The 17,493-nt window shown below is 40.8% G+C and overlaps 1 protein-coding gene across 2 annotated transcripts in view; it reads left to right on the forward strand.

Annotated features, from left to right (window-relative positions):
• MYZAP (myocardial zonula adherens protein) overlaps positions 1 to 17,493 on the forward strand; it is a 96,680-nt gene that overhangs the window by 28,531 nt on the left and 50,656 nt on the right. For both annotated transcript variants that reach the window (XM_008058342.2, XM_008058343.2), the window contains exons 4-9: positions 848 to 940; positions 4,326 to 4,439; positions 7,956 to 8,108; positions 10,677 to 10,802; positions 11,840 to 11,968; positions 17,132 to 17,211. In XM_008058342.2, the coding sequence (XP_008056533.1) occupies positions 848 to 940; positions 4,326 to 4,439; positions 7,956 to 8,108; positions 10,677 to 10,802; positions 11,840 to 11,968; positions 17,132 to 17,211 (695 nt within the window). The remainder of the gene's footprint in view (positions 1 to 847; positions 941 to 4,325; positions 4,440 to 7,955; positions 8,109 to 10,676; positions 10,803 to 11,839; positions 11,969 to 17,131; positions 17,212 to 17,493) is intronic.

Here is a 17,493-nt window from a genome sequence, read left to right on the forward strand (position 1 = left end):
TCGGCGATCCTTCCACCTCAGCCTTCCAAGTAGTCAGAACTGCAAGTGCATGCTACCATGGCAGGCTACTTTTTTGATTTATTGTAGAGATAGCTCTTGCCAAGTTGCCCAGGCTGTTCTTGAACCCGTGGGCTCAGGCAATCCTCTCACCTCAGGCTCCCAAAGTGCTGGGATTACAGGCTTGAGCCATTGCGCCCGCCCTGAAAAAAATTTTAGTGCCCAGTTATGTCTGACAGTGGTTCCATAGATAAACTTGAACAGTGTTTGTGTAGACAAGTGTTTTGAGGATCACTTAATGTTTGCTATATTTGGTGCCTTGTGCATTATTGGTGATATTGAGGAACTGACTTTCAAATGTGTGGGCTCTCTGGGGCTCATATTTTCCTACTTTCCATTCCAGGTATTTAATTGCTCTTTGGCAGAGTAGAGATAGGGAAAATTTGAGGTTGCTTTTTGGTATCTTGGTTCTTTTCACCAAGCTTTTGCTCATAAAACTTTGTGATGAGGAAAGGGACACATCTTGCCCAAATGTGGTTTGAGGGCGATAGGTGAATCTCAACAAATCATTTTTTTTTCAGAGTTTATTATTTGGATAATTAATATATATATTAATAATTATAGTTCTGTGTAATCATAATATGTATATATTAAATTATTTAGATAATTTTCTTGGTCTCACTAGGTGTCAGACGTTATCTTCTCCCTTAATTTCCTAAATATCCTGTTCTTAAGATTTTTTTTTTTTTTTGGTGGGGCCCTTCTCTCTTTAGGATTTCTTAAAAGTTTTGAAAGTGTTTCATGAAAATGTTGTAGCTTGTTCTCTAACTAGCATCTTTGTGGGCTGCAGGTGAGAGCCACTTTGGAAAAAGTGAGGAAGCAAATGTATGGAGACTATGGTGAGATGAGACAGAAGATTCGAGAGCTCACCAAGGAGCTGTCAGTAAGTCATTATCTCAGTGACTTGGAAATATGGAGGCATGGTAGAGCTTAGAACTCTTAGTGGCTAGTGCCAGAAGATATTTGAGTATATGATGTTCTTTATGAATGGAATAACATTTTAAATGGACTAAGGGAATTTTATTCACAGAATGAAGTTTATTATTTAAAGGAAAACTTTTGTGGCAAGAATAATTTTCTTTAAATTCAAAGCACTCCAACCAAAGTCAGGAACAAGACAAGGAAGCCAGCTATCACCATTATTATTTAAAAATTTACTAGCCAATGAAATCAAACAAGGGAAATACATACTAAGGTTTGTAAAAGGGACAGGTAGATGTAAAACTATTGTTGTTTACAAACTTTATGATTATACCTGGAAAGGCGAAGTCAATTGATTTAAAAAATACTATAAACAGTAAAAGATAGCATGGTATAAAATTAGTATGTACAAAGAGGTTTGAGTATACAAAAAAAGATGTTAGAAGCAACAGGAACAAAAAGCGTGAAATATCTAGGAGTCAACTTTAACAAATGTAAAGTCATACCATGTGCTTAGAAAGGAATATTCATCATCAAAATATGTCATTATGATCCAAGTTAACATACAAACTTAATATGACCCAATAAAAATACCAGCATGTTTTAGTTTTATTTTGTTTTTCTTGTTTTTTTTTTGTTGTTTTTTTTTTTTAATAGCCGGACTAGGTGATTATAAAAAGAGGTGAAATAAAAAGAGTTGGAAACATTCTGGGGGAAAAAAGAACAATGAAAGGGTAAAACCTATCAAAAGTTAAAAAGAAACTGAAAAAGCCTCAGAGATTAAAACAGTGTAGTATTGGCAGATAAGTAGGCAGATGTCATGAGAAAAAAGATCCAGAAATATACTCCAATATATGACAAATGTAGTATCTCAAATAAAGGCAGGAAAATGAACTAGATGACATATGCTGTTGGGACAACTTCAGTTCTGTTGGGACAGTCTTATACTTGGATAAATTCCAAGTGGTTCAAAGAGTGAAATGCTAAAAATGAAACTTAAAAGTGCCAGAAGAAAATATGTGTGAATTCGTTTATGCCCTTTGAATGAGAGAGGCCTTTTCTTATTACTACGTAAAAATCCCAAAACCACAAAAGAAAAGACTGATAACTTTGACTATATTAAAATGAAAAACTTCAGCTGGTAAAAATACTAAAGTCAAACTCAAATGACAGACTGGGAAAAATTATTTGTCCTCTGTGTCATAGATAAGAGGCTAATTTTCTGAATATTTAAAGAATTCCCCTGAGTGAAGAATTAAAAGGCCTCAACTCATAAAAATGGGTGAAAGATTTGTAACAGGTAGTTTATAGTAAAGATGAAGAGCTTTTAAATTTGTGAAAAGATATTCTACCTCACTCTAAAAGAAATGCGATCAAAACCATCCTGAGGTGTAATTTTCATCTATTAGTCTGGCCAAAGTACAAGAATGGGGCAAGACATTGTTGACAAAGCTGTGGGCAAACTGGCAAGTTGCTGATGGGAATGCAATTTTGTTATTACTTTTAGGGAGGGCAGTTTGGCATCTGTCAAAATTACAGATGCCTAGATCCTTTGACCCAGCAGTTCTATTGCTAAGAATTTATTCTATAGATAGACTCTCACATATGAGAAATGACATACAGATGAACTTATTTATTGCAGCATTGTTTGTAATAGTAAAAAGTTTAGAAACCTAAATGTTTGTCAAGGAGGGGAAAATAAAATAAATGCTGTTATATCTCTGCTATAGAATACACACAGTTATAAAAGAAAAAATGGCAAATGAGCCCTTTAGAAAGAGATGTGGGAAGATTTTAAAGATATAGAGTAGAGGATGAAAAAAGCAAGATGGAGGAAAATATGTCTAGTTTGCTACCATTTGTTTAGAACAGGAGGAGAAAATAAACATTTAAGGCTTGTTTTGTATGTACACAAGAAGTCATTAAAAGGATAATCCAGAAAGTGATTAACAGTGGTTTCCATGGGCAGGGTGGTAACTGAGCAGATGGGATAGAAGTGAAAGGGAGATTTATTTCAGTGTGTACCTTTTATATTTTTACATGTTTGCACCATGTGAATGTATTATCTACTCAAAATTTTAAAAAAAATAGTGTGCCTCTAATTTAACCAAGTTCTCATGGATGTTTTAAAAAATTTGTTATTAATAATCCCAAAGATAAAAATCCCTGTCTATATGACATATCTTCTGTAAGAGTTAATATCTGCAGGAAAGAAGGGCAGTGACAGCAGTTACACATTAAAGTTCAGTTTATAACTGGGCCGGGTGATTACCTGCATAAGACCTACTGCCTTGATTATAAGTGTAGGGGTATATAAACTTATCCACCTATCCCATTTCCACTGGCATGCAGAAGGAGATTTGTGAAATTCTCACCTACTTATGGAAATTCACTCTGCCATCCACTGACAGACACTAATGACTGTCATTAAAGCCAAGGGTTGGATTTGCAATAGATGCATAAACAAGGCTCTGCCCCTTGCTTTCCATTACCATCTCCTGCACACCCTCATTTTCTCATGCTAGAAGTGTCCCAGGAACCCTGTCTCTCTGCCTACAAATCTCTTCTTCAGGTCATCCCACATGCTGCAGCCAGATTAAGATTGCTAAATCACTGCTATGTAAACACATCCCTGAGTAAGAGCATGCCACATATTCCTAGTCCTGGCCTGCTATTTTGATTCTCTGTCCCACTCTAAAGTGCACCTTCTGCTCTGCCGTGCTGGACTACTTCCCACAGCTCCCACCGGCCCATGGAGGTTCACCCCTGAGCCTTCCTTAGTACCCTTACTCCTAGTTCTACCTGTATATGGCCTCTTGTTAAGGTCTAATTCAAGCCTTAACTTGAGTTAGACCTTCTGATGAACCTTCTCCAAACACGTTAAATACTCGCACCCAACAAAGACAGCAGCAACCCTTGAGAAAATAACTCTTGAGAACTGGGTGAGCCCAAAGTATATTCTTTCTGTGGTGAGTAGAAAGAGCAAGATGGTGGACAAGTTATTCCAACTGAGTTTATCTGTGCCACTCTGAGCCTTCGACTACGAGTAAATCATTTAAGCTTTCTGATTCTGTTTCTTCCCCATAAGGGGCAATGTTCTGACTCTTGCATAGTGTTGTTGTGAGGGCTAAGTGAAGCTCTGTGGGCGAATGTGTAAACACCATCCAAAGGAAGAATATCCTTGCCGTTCTACTGACTGGCTCATGCAGATGTTGACTTTAATTGAAAGCTTTACATTAGATATCGTTGAAGTGGATGTCGCTACTATCAGATGAAAGTTCCAGCTTAACTAAAGGTTGTTGTGTGTATAGATTGATTTTGTGTAACTATCTTCTTGATCTGTTCAGGTTTCCCATGCTCAGAAGGACTATCTGGAGAATCACATCCAGACCCAGTCATCTGCCCTGGATAGTTTTAATGCCATGAACTCAGCTTTGGCGTCAGACTCCATTGGCCTGCAGGTACTCATCTGCTCACTGTTAGTTGGGGTCCCTTCTGGTACAGGGCAACCAAGCTTAACCAAGAGTGGATCCTGTGTAAGTCGCAGAATATCCTCAGCTCATTATTCAGAATCCTTTAAGCAGAGCTGCTGTAAAGACTGTGCCCAGAAGATGGTGCAAGAAGTTGAAGGAAGCGTTTCCAAGCCGAGATGCTAAGGCTGTGTTTTTGCCATCATTGATATGGGGGTTTTGATCCTGAGTTCAGTGTTAGAGACATCACTTGCTCCACCAGATAGTCGATAGGGCTAGCTCAACACATCAGCTCCCTTCTCCCTCTAGCCCCAGTATCACAGAAGTTCTATTCAATCATAGAAAAGATGGACTTAACCAAAGACATCTGTACTTTTTCATGGCATCCAATTTCCAGAAGCTTGTAAGCACTTTTTTTTTTAATTTAGAAATTATTTTGCATCAGAAAGAATCATGTATATTCTAAAGAATGTGTTGTGGTATCAGACAGGAAAATAGAAAGACCCATTATCCTACATTTATGAAAATGTGTGTTGTCAACCCATTTCAAGGTATTGTTCTCTTGATTAATATGATTTGCTAGGAGCTAACCGTTCAAATGTTTCCCATTCTTACTCTTCCAACCAAGTTCCCTACCTAGCATGCAAATTAACTTGAAAGTATTCAAAACAAAGCATGGTATTTAGCTTCCCTTGGCTTTGTGTATGAAGCAATACATGAACAATAGTTTCTGCCCCTCCTCCAACTTTATTTGGCTCTTATTTTTTTCACCCTCCTCTTAAAAGTTCCACAAACTCTTTCAAGTCCTTTCTGGTCCTATATAATTTATTAGATAAACAAACAAATTTTCATGTTGGGATTCTCAACTTCCACTTGGCCTAGCATTTTCTAATAACAGCTGGTATGGATGCAGTGATAGCAACAAAGCTAGGCCACTGTCCAGGAGTGGGTCTGGGTGGGCCTTGTGTTTGGTTTTATCTGGGATGCACATTTCTGGTGGAGACTCTGAATCCCACCCTTTTCCTGGCTGTCTTTAGTGTTGCCAGTTTTCCCCTGGCCTCAGGTCAATCCCCATTCTGTCTTGGTTTGCTCCTCTTCCTTCCCTCTTAGATGCCATCTCACTCCCAGCCCACCAGGAAGGGCTTCTCCTCACCTGAGTTCAGACCTAGTTGGTATTTGTACGATGTCTCTGGTTTTTCTTCCCAGATAAAAATATTTGCAATCATTTTCTGGTAATTATTCTGATTTGTCATCAGGCTGACGCTCCAGGCGTTTACCTCAGTTAGAACAGGACCAACTCTAACCCAGGTACCCTGACAGATTCCTAGTTATCATATAGTCTTTTAGTCCTGGGAAGCCCGAGGACCCTTATAAGTAAAAGATGAAATCATTGTTTCAAAAAAAAATAGAGAGAGAGAGAGAGAGAGAGAGAGAGAGAGTGTATTTGTGTGTTGTGAGACAGCGAGACTGAGAGAGTGAGAAGAAAGATACTGTCTCACAGCAGGAAACTCAACTAAGTCTGTAGGTAATTGGCTTCTTATTTATGCAAGACCCCAGCATCCTCCACTGGCCTGTTTTGCCCACTTTCGTTATTATTGGCAGGGAGACCAGACCCTTGGTTTGATTGCATAGAACATCAGAACTATTGAGAGGATCTCCAACCCCTTTGTTTTTTTTTGTTTTTGAGTTGGAGTCTCACTGGGGCGCCCAGACTGGAGTGCAGTGGCCGCTCCCGGCCACTGCAGCCTCGACCTGCTGGGCTCTGGCGATCCTTCCGCCTCAGCCTTCCAAGTAGCCGGAATTACAGGCGCGTGCTACCACGCGGCTAATTTTTTGGTTTATTGTAGAGATGAGGTCTCGCTGCCCAGGTGGGTCTCGAACCCGCAGGCTCAGGCAATCCACTCACCTCAGCCTCCCAAAGGCGCGGGATTACAGGCTGAGCCACCGAGCCCGGCTCCCCTTTGTTTTATAGATAACAAACTGAGGCCATCAGAGGGAAATTACAAGAACAAGGTGTCTAGTTAGTGGCAGAGCCCAGATTAGAATAATTCGGGTCTCGTGGGTCAGATTTTAGGTTTTTATGTAGATACAAGAGTAGAAAATGCAAAGCCAGTGGGGCTAGGGGAGGAGGTGGCTGGCCTAGGTGGTTTCTAAAGCCCCTGGAAGCTCAAATGTTCTGTGAAACCATGCTCCCAAATGGCTTCAATAATTCCTTTAATATCTAATTATCTCCTTCTGAAATTCTTTTCCTGATTCAAGTAGGTTTAGGAGTGAGAGGCTTATTGTCAAAACAGGGACTGAGGATTGGGGAAGCTTCAGAGACTTATCTTCTAACAAAGAGGACAAAGGTGTTAGAAAGATTTGCTTCCAAATCTTCGAATGTGAAGTTGTAGATGATTTGGAGACATGGTAGAAAATGCCTATAATCCAGTGTCCAGTGGTAGGAATTCTCTGGAAGCTATTTCTCTCTGAGGAGAGTTAACCAAGAAGCAATTGAAGCTGTAATGGCAACACAATTATTTTATTTTATTTTTTAGAAAATATAGTTCATTTAGAAAGTAAATTGGAGAGAGAGAGAAAGAGGAGATTCACCTCCCCAAGGGAGGGTAGGGGGCCAAAGCTTAAGAAAACATGACCTGGCCATAGCTCAAAGAGCACATGGCCACATCATAGCTTAAAAAGGCAGTGGCTCAACACTATTAATTTAAGCATTCTTGCTCTGCTGTGGCCTGGAGCAATAATCAACACTTGCTGACACTTGTTTGATACTTGTCAGGTACCTGTCTAAGTTATCAAACTTTAGGCCTTGGTACTTCTTTATCACCATGCTTCTTTGCCTGCGGGAGGAAGGTGAAGCATTTGCAGACATGGGAGTGACCTCAGCCATGTTGTCACTATCCTGGCAGTAAGTCTGGGAGTACAGAAGTGACAGCCTTTTTAAGAAAAAAGGGGGATATCTCCATTCTATAAAGCTCATATTGTTTTCTGATTTCTTTGTGGGAATTTGGGAAACAGAAAAGACAAAAAGAAAATAAATATCCATGGACCCTTTCACATTGTGAAATCTATCATTTGAATTTCCTCCTAATATTTTCTTTCCATATGCATAACCACATATTTGAACAAATACTTAAACATATTTTTCAAAATGGATTTGTACTGTACTGACTGATTTCAAACTTGCTTTTCCATGTGAAATAATGTGTTATGAAATTTTTCCTTGGAAAGCCTCCATTTTAATCCATTTTCATCCATCCTTGGCAGGGGCAAGTGGTGTTGGCAACAGCTATGGGATATTATGGGGGAGGCTCATTGTCCCACCATGCTACAGGGGGACAGAGCTCTTGACCCCTGTGGGAGGCCCACAGACCCTCCTATGGCGGGGTTCTGGGCTGGCAGCTGCTGTGGCCTGATATCTGCCTTGGTGGTTAATGATAAAGTGCATGGAGCTGGCAATGTCTTTTCGCACCACTAGATCTGGCTTAGTTTTTATTTACATCTAAACAGAAAACCCTCGTGGATGTGACTTTGGAAAATAGCAACATTAAGGATCAAATCAGAAATTTGCAACGCACGTATGAAGCATCCATGGACAAGCTGAGGGAGAAGCAGAGGCAGTTAGAGGCCGCGCAAGTTGAAAACCAGCTGCTGAAAATGAAGGTAGAGTGTGTAAGCCTAGATTACTACTAACCTTTCTGTTCTTTCCTTCTCCTCTCTCCTTCCATCCTCAACTTCAGTTTCCTTTTCTCCATTCTCTTCTTCACTGGATTTGTCTCATCCTGATATGGCCAGCCCCATAAAGCTTGGCTTAAAGGCACTGAAGAGGTGGCTGTATCTACAGTTGTCAGTCTAGATTGGGGGTGCCCCATAAACATCCCTTTGGGCACACCTTCCTTGGCCCTCAGTGGCCTCAAGGGCTACTTAGACTTTCACCGTGGCATTGGATATTAAATTAGGCAATTGGGATGCTACAGGTTTGGTACTTCAAAAACTTTGGGGATCAATCCTTTTGATGTTTTGCTTTTCTTTGAGATCCCAAGGCCTTTCTGTCTGTTGACAACAAAGGCAGGCAGTTCACTGGGACCCTCTCAAAAAGAAATGTGGTGGATGACTAAGGGCTCTGGGGAATGTCCCTTTTGCCCACTAGGCTGTGTGTGTTCCTTAGCTGGATTTCTAATACCCTGGAGGTGCTAGTGATTCTCCCAAATTTAAAACATGAATGGATTTCCTATCCAGCTCATAGAAGGCACTTAACAAATTCTATCCTGAATGAATTCTTTTTCACTTAATTCTGTGGTTTTAAAATTAAGTTCAGCACAGTCCTTAGGCTGTCATATGTGTAGTGTATCCACATCATTTATTGCTTAAAGCTGAATATATAGCCGAGCATGGTGGATCATGCCTGTAATCCCAGCACTTTGGGAGGTGGAAGAGAGAGGATCGTCTGAGCCCAGAGGTTTGAGACAGCCTGGGCCACTTGGTGAGATACCTACAATAAAAAGATTAAAAAAATTAGCCAGGTGTGGTATCATGTGCCTGTGGTTCCAGTTACTTGGAAGGCTGAGATGAAAGGATCACCTGAACCCAGCTGGTCAAGGCTGCAGTGGCTGTGAGCGTGCCACCTGCACTCCAGCCTGGGCAGCAGAGTGAGACTCCAGCTCAAAAACAAAACAAAAAACAAAAAATTGAACATGGGAGGGAGTGAAAGATGGAGCTGTTAATAACTTGGTGAGGGAAACAAATGGGGAAGTACAATCCTCTTCCCACAGGCCTCCTCAGGCGGATGGGGAGCTGGATGAGGAGGAGCCCTGCCGTGATGCACAGCCTGTCTCCGTACTGCCACCCCTGGGGATCTGCCCTCACAATCCTCCTGGCCTGACACAGCCATCCTGGGGAGCAATAGGATAAATCACCTCCTCTTTACTTTCACTTTGAACAGGACATCGCTTCTCTTTACTATTTCACGTATTGTGTTTCTAAGTAAGAGTTTGAGGGGGTGGAAAAAAGGTTTGTTACTGAAAAAGTCTGAAGTTATTTATTTTAGTATTATTTATTTATTTAAGCTTAGGAACTTTATCCAGTCCTTTAGTCCACAAGTATTTATTGAGTGTCCACTATTAATGTATATGTTGTATCTGTCTGTCTGTCTTGTTCATTCCTTTTTGTTCCAGAGGTGGCATGTCACCAGGTATCTGGGGACATCATCAGGCAGCTTGACAGTCTGTCTGTCTGCTTCCCTGGGATCCAGGCGTCTGAGTTCAGCCTACAGTTGCCTGTTTAGAGCCTGATGCTTTTCTGCAACCTGACAGTGGAGCTACATATGTTTTTCCCTACTTTTTTTCTCATTTTACCTCCAATTAAAAATAAAAAGTTACAGGGACTCAGAGCCCTCTCTAACAGTCTGGGTGTGAGTGGAAATGGAGCGCAGGGCACATGGGGTTTTCTAAGCTAAGGATCACCTCTACTCAGGATTTCCCATTTGGGGACATGTTGGTGCCAACACCTGCCCATCGATGAGAAGGGAGCATGAAAGGGCATCAAGAGAGACTTGTCACATCTTTGAAGTAAACATCACACAACCTATGGAGGTCAGGTATGCAGCAAACTCAGCTCTCTAGAATAAGCAATAACTTGGAAGGAAGGGACAAAAGCAAACCTTCAGCAGCATGAAATCACTGGCAGGAGCTGCATGTGAGGATGTGGCATGGGCAGATCAGAAACACCAGCCGCCACTAACCTAATCCCTGCCCACACATAGTTCCACTGATTTTTTCTCATCTCCTAAACCATTAGGGTGCCGGGCTTAGTGTTCTCCAAATTAGGCTGGAATGTTTTCAAACCCAACATTTAGAAAAGCACAAAGGCATGGAAAGGATGGGTCCAGATTTCTTATTCGAGCTTGACTGAAGTTTTCCCTAGAGATTGACTTGGCCAGTATATTTAATGGGATTGCATAGAGAAGTAAGTTTCCACCTTCTGAAAAATTTACTCATGTGGAGTACCTTTGTCCTGATGATGCTCCATGAATTCATGTCAAGTGCCACTTTTTTTCTGTACCTCTGTGTACTCCTCTTTCTTCTGTCCCTTTCCCTGTTAGGTCCTGCTTTTCTCTCCTGCAGACCCCAGTTGATGGACTCACTACTGTTGAACTAGCAGGATACAGAGTAGAAGCTGCTGACTCCCCTAGAGCCTGCAAAAGCTGTAGTTCTGAAATGAGTCTCTTTGCAGGTGGAATCATCCCAAGCAGCCAATGCCGAGGTGATGAGAGAGATGACCAAGAAGCTGTACAGCCAGTACGAAGAGAAGCTGCAGGAAGAACAGCAGAAGCACAATGCCGAGAAGGAGGCTCTTCTGGTGTGTGTGTTGTAGCTGCCAAAATAAAATAACAGGGTGTTCTTGATTCATTACTGTTGGTGAGGTTTAAGTAGTAGGATTTCTTCTTAGAGATGAGTTAGTGGACTCAAACATGAGTGAGGGGCCAAGGAATTATTCATTTGCTCGTTCCTTCTCCTCTTTTCTTTCCTCCCTGTCTTTATTCATCCCTCTCCCTGCTCAGAATAGCTTTCATCTCTGTCCCTAAATACACACCTTGCTCCAGCTCACCTGACCATTTGTCAGCATCTAAGCAGACCCTGGGCTTGCCTGCAGCTGGGCCCTTCCATGCTCCATTTGCTCCTTTCAGCCGGAAATTCCCTCCTTTCCTGTCCTTGATCCTATCTAAGCTCCCTAAAAGTTTTGAAAATGCCACCACCTCCGTGCATGAAGCCTCTCCCATTCTTACAGCTAGAAGTGTCCTTTGTCCTCGTAAAGCCCACTCTCTCCTGTTCTTTGCTGTGGAATTCTCTTATACCTGTCGTTAGAGTTGGGCTGTGCATCTCATGTCTTGACTTCTCTAGAAGAGCATGAGTTCCTTGAAGGCAGAGACTCCACGTCTGCCTCAACCGTGTCCTTTGAGTCTTAATACATGTGCTGAATGATTAACTGAGCTCTCTTCTTAGGAGCAAGTTAGTGCATTGCAGTGTGGGAGAAGGATCTGGGAATTCTGCATTTGCTTCTAGATCTGGCCCTAATTCCCTTTACACTGTTGGCAAGTACAGTGACACTCCAAGCTTCTAGTCAATGTTATTTAAATATTTGTAGACCCCTGTTATACCTTTTGGACATAAAGACTCAGGGAAAAAGGAGAAAAAGTAATGAGACTCATTAAAAAGCCAAATGATACGACTTTATTCATAGGTGGGAACCCAGAATCATGTGTTCACAATCTGTGGGACCCTTTTAGTCCCAAAGTCAAGAGATTTCATGATTTAGCAAGGTCAGAGCTGCTTGGACCCTAGTGAGTGGCCTTGGTATTCCATGCCTGGACTTAGGAAAGTGTGTTTTTTTTGCAGGAAGAAACCAATAGTTTTTTGAAAGCGATTGAAGAAGCCAATAAAAAGATGCAAGCAGCGGAGATCAGCCTGGAGGAGAAAGACCAGAGGATTGGGGAGCTGGACAGGCTGATTGAGCGCATGGAAAAGGTAAGACAGAGCCCTGGGTCTGTTGCCCACTTGCCCAAACGACTCTGCTTTCCCTTGCAGGCCTGTCTGAAGATAAGAGAAGTCCTCAAACTGACCCCTTGTTTTGCCTCAATTTGCGATTAAAAAATTTTAAAAAGACAAAGCTATAAAATAAAGTATAAGGAAATCCAGCAAAGTTCTGATTTTTTCCCATGGTAACTCTTTTGATGCTTTAGAAAAATTACATGTGAAATTCTTTACAAAAATTAAGATTTCAGCAGCCCTGCTTTGCTGCTACCCCAGACATGAACTTAGTTTACCTATTGAATTGTCAAGCCCTATTTAGATGTTATTTCAACACCACATCCTTGTTGTTTCCAGAGCATGTGACTCAAGGGTTGGCTCTCCCCCCATATGCCAGGAATTTGGAGAGTGGGGAGGCCCCCTTTCTCTGGAATAGGCTGATGGGTGGGAAAGGGGAACCTGAGGAAGGCTGAGGTAATGAAGCCTGTGTAGAGAAAGGAAAGAGTCTGAAAATTAGGCAGGAAGTAAAGAAAAGGGAGGAAGTGGTGAGGGAAAAAAAAGAAGGAAGAGAAAGGAAGGGTGACCTTTAGCAGATGACAGCTGACTTCTGGGGAAGGGCCCAGGAGCTTGGAATCTATGACTGGGTTCTGGAAAATGGCTCTCAAGCTGCATATGAGTTTGCAGAGAGCAGTGATCTGACATGGCCTTGTCATTATTAGCACTCCATGACCCCTGCTATGGAAGCAAGGGAAGGGCAGCATGAACAAAGTCACTGTCTGGGCTTCCTGTGATTCCGAGAAGAGGTCTTATGGTGTCTGCAACATAAACCCTTTTACAGTTAGTCCCCTGACAAGTTGATGTGTCTCCAGTATGGAAACACTTCAGTGTTTTGGGCTTCAGGGCTCATTGGAGACTCCGTTTTAGCTTTTTATTTGGGAGGGGCTTGGGCAAACTAAAGAGGTAGTTACAATCTCACTTCTACCCCATGGAAAAACAGAATCTCATCTTTTCTTGAAGAGCAGATGATTGGCCCATTTAGGACTAACATTAGTATTGATTGGGTTGGGTGGGTGGGGGTGGTAGTGAAGACTGGGCAACAAGGGTACTTTCTGGAACTTGGTTGAACTTTCTCCCACATTATAATCTTCTTCAACAGCAGAAGATGCTGTTTCACTCAAATGCTGTCTTCAGGGGCAGGGTTTTCTTGCACATAAAGAAGCAAGGTGAGCAGGCATCATGATAGAATTGGTTTGAGCATGAAGCTGTCTTACAGAGACCCTCTACCTGTAGTAGTTAGGAATGTAGTGTTTAGGATCAGACTGACCTAGGGTTTGGCTCTTGCCTCTCTTTCTTGTTGTAGGCAGTTACTTGATTTTTCCAAACCCAGTTTCCTCTTCTGTAAAATGCTGATAATGATACTTTTTTATTTTGCAGGCTTTTGTAAGAAATAAATGAGAGACATCCCTGCCAGGTGCTAAGCATAGTTCCTGGTACATAGTAAGGGCTCCATCATTGAGGCATTGATATTTTTTTTTTTTTTAAGTCAGAGTCTCACTCTTGCCCAGGTTAGAGTGCAGTGGCTTGCTCACAGCCACCGCAGCCTCGACCTGTTGGGCTCAGGTGATCCACTTCAGCCTTTCAAGTAGGTGGAACTACAGGGGTGTGCCACCACACCCAGCTAATTTTTTGATTTATTGTAGAGATAAGGTCTCACCATGTTGCCCAGGCTGGTTTCAAACCCGTGGGCTCAGGCAATCCTCTCACCTCAGCCTCCCAAAGTGCTGAAATTACAGACGTGAACTCCTGCGCCCGGCAAGGCACGGGTTTTTATTTTGCTATTAGCTTTACAAACTGCTCCCAGAATCAACTTTTTTTAGGTGGACCCTATTTTATGGCTAATCTTCTTTGTATCCTTGGGTTTCAGAAAGTTTCTAGTCTTTCCTCACTGATTTCTCCATGGTGCACTTATGCAAGGCGAATGGGTGAAAGCCAGGGAGGTGATTTGTCCAGCCCTCCTCCACAGCATTTTGGAAACACAAAATATTCCCCCAGCGTGTTGGCTTCTTTAGTGATTGGAAATTTATTGTCCTTTCTCTAAATCTTTCTTTTCATTTAGGCTAAAGCAATGCTTTATTTATTTAACTGAGATTAGATAGACCAATTTATGCTCTTTCCTTTTCAGGGATAAATCTTTGAGAGCAGGAATCTGGCCAAATCTCTGTCTCACACTATGTAAACAGCATGTCCCTAGGCAGGAACTGTGGCAGTATGTGCGTTTTGCTCCCGCTTAGTTTAGAATTTTGCTTGAAGACAAACTGTGTACTTTCAAATGGCGTCTCTGCTATATACCTTAGTTTACTGTTTCTCTTATTGAGTATTTTATTTGAAACAACTTTTTTTCTGATTAGTAAAAATCTTTTAAGGAGCGTTCTCTACCAGAGACCCTCCTGGAGAACAGATAGTAATCTATGCCTTAACCTAAGTGATGGTTTCACAAGTGTATACAAATATAAGGAATTATTGTGCATGTCCACTTAAGATTTGTTTTTATGTTTGGGCACGTTCTACTTTATGACAGCCTTTTTTTGGAGGGGGGCACTCACTGTGAAAAATCCATCCCTGTTATTTCAGGGTTAGCATAAACTTCCAGCCGTTGGCATGCCACATTGGGCAAAGGGAACATTCTGCCTTGGCCATGCCATAAAAATGTGCATTTGCTGTAGAAATCTAAAAACAACAATAGGCCAGGTGCAGTGGCTGATGCCTGTAATCCCAGCACTTTGGGAGGCCGAGACAGGAGGGTTACTTGAGTCCAGAAGTTCAAGACAAGCCTAGGCAGCATAGTGAGACCTCGTTGCTGTAAAAAAAATTTAAAAAATTAGCCAGCATGGTGGTATGTGCCTGTAGTCCCAGCTACTTAAGAGGGCTGAGGTGGTAGGAATTCCAGAACCCAGAATGTTGAAGCTGTGGTGAGCCATGATCATGCCACTACACTCCAGCCTGGGCATCAGAGTGAGAACCCAACTCAAAAAAAAACCCCTCAAAGCAATAACAAAACCCCATTTGTCTACTTTTATTATTCTAAATATGTCAGTGATTAGGTGCTCTTCCTGGCATGATGGAATGCTCTCCCACCCCTTTGGCCTACACCTTTCTGTTATCACTGCTTACCACTTCAGAAGTTGTGGGAATTAAATTTTCAAACATTTGCTTTTAATAATTTGGTAGAAAAGAGGTTTGGAATCTATATAACTAGTAAGAATTTGTTGGGTAGACATAAAGATGAGGTACATTAGTTCTTAGAGAAGACCCAAAAGTATAATAATTATTTTATATTATTATGTTAATAATAATCTCAGTTAGTGAGCAGGATTTGACAAACTTCCATTTTAAGGGAATTTATTCCACTGACATCTGTAATGTATTTCTAGTGCGGTTTCAGTTATGATGGGCGCCATAGTTTTATTCACATTTTTCTACTTTGTCCAAAGGAATAACTGGAGACTCTTACTTTTTTTGAAAATTCCAAGTTTACACATATATAGCAAAATGTACAAAGTGCACAACTTAATGTATGTGTATTTCCTCTTGGTACTGTAACAAATTACCACAAAGTTAGTGGCTTAACACAATACAGATTTGTTAAATTTTACATTTCTAGAGGTCAGAAGTCCTAAAAATCCAGGTGTTGATAGGGCCAGATTCCTTTTGGAAGCTTTAGAAGAGAATGCATTTCCCTACTTTCTCTAACTTCTGTATTCCTGGGCTTATGGCCTCTTCTTCCTGCTTCAGAGCCAGCTGCAGAGCGTCTTCCAATCTCTCTCCCTCTGATTCTGACCCTACTGCCTCCTCCTGATAAGGACCTAACTGGGTAACCCGGGATCATCTCTTGATTTTATCTCATTCACAATTGCTGACGTGAATTTACATCATTCCAAATTCTGTTCCTGGTTGCTGCTGATGTGAATTTACATCTTTGCAAATTCTATTTCTGAATGCTGCAACGTTATCATATGTATGTGTTATTATATTTTGCTTGAAAATGAATAGTGAGGTAAGGAGAGAGAAAGTTAATTGAGATAATTATCTGATATTGACTGTGCAATGTTGTTATTGATTTACGTAGTTGGTAAAAATTGCAGGTTGGTTATTATTTTGTTGTGATTACTGTTGTATACTTGTATTTTGATATTTCAGGACTTTCATATTTCAAAGTTAAAAATAAATTACCATAATTATGGAAAATGAAGAAATAAATGCTGACAAGATTTCTGAGGTTGAAAGTGAATCCAGTGAACTTATTAGTGATAGTGAGACAGATAGTGATATAATGATGCGATACAAAGACATAATATATATATATATATTCTGTTTATAACCTGAATAAAAATACGAAGGACGGAATGCTAGTCAGAGTGGTGTTTAAGGCAAATACTGAATATTTCTGCAACTTTCAGCTGTATTGTGAAAAAGGTGACAATTTAGAAAAGACCATTTCACTTGTGCTTAATTCAGAAGTTTGCGGCAACCAGCTTTAGATTTTTAAAAATTTTCACCTGCTCTATTAGGAAAGTGCAAAATTTGCCAGTTGTGAATGTGTTAAGATCCTTAATCACATCTGCAAAGTTCCTTTTCCATGTAAGATAACATACAGGTTTTAGGGATTAGGACGTGGACATTTGGGGGTGGGAGATTATTTTGACTATCATAACATTTTGTTACAAGTGAACACACCTATGTAAACACCATCCAGGTTAGTATACAGAATATTACCAGAATCCCAGAGTCTCTTTTCTTGATGATTCAGAATAAAGAATTTTGCATTATCACAAGCCACCAATTTAGCAAGCTATCAATTTATCATTATTTAGAAATATAAATTTTCTCAAAATGTCTGAGCCTGGGCTGATGGAATGCTTTTTAAAAATAAATCTTGAAAAAAAAAATCTTGAATGATTTTATCTAGGATATTTGTCTGATTCATAAATACATCTATAAATACAAAACAACAGATTTGGCACTTTTGAGTCTTGTTTGGACTCTGTAAAACCCAGGGGTGTTATATAGACATGGACTTTCTAGTGCTGGAATTGCTTGGTGGACATTCTCTGTCCAATTCGGGGGTCCATTGATGAAAACATCAGTTCTTGTTTGTCTTAGGAACGCCATCAACTTCAGCTCCAGCTCCTAGAGCATGAAACAGAAATGTCTGGGGAGATAGCTGATTTTGACAAGGAAAGGTAAGATGTAATGTCCTTTGTTTTATCATGGGTTTAGATGGTAGACACACTGTGCTTCTGTAGGCTTATTTGACCCTTGCATTTTTATTTAGGTGATCATCACTTGTTATGAACTCAAATGTGTAACAGGGTTGAGAACTTCCAATATGGAGCAGATTTCTTTACAACCTTCCAGTCACATCTTACAACCCATGACTGGTTGTTAGTGGAGTGGAATACATCAGACTATTGCAAGTGCAAAAGTTCAGTCTATTAATGTCCTCCATCACCTTGAATTCCACA

Source organism: Carlito syrichta, unplaced genomic scaffold (assembly GCF_000164805.1).
Source record: "Carlito syrichta isolate Samal-C Ts95f unplaced genomic scaffold, Tarsius_syrichta-2.0.1 Scaffold303305, whole genome shotgun sequence".
NCBI lineage: Eukaryota > Metazoa > Chordata > Mammalia > Primates > Tarsiidae > Carlito > Carlito syrichta.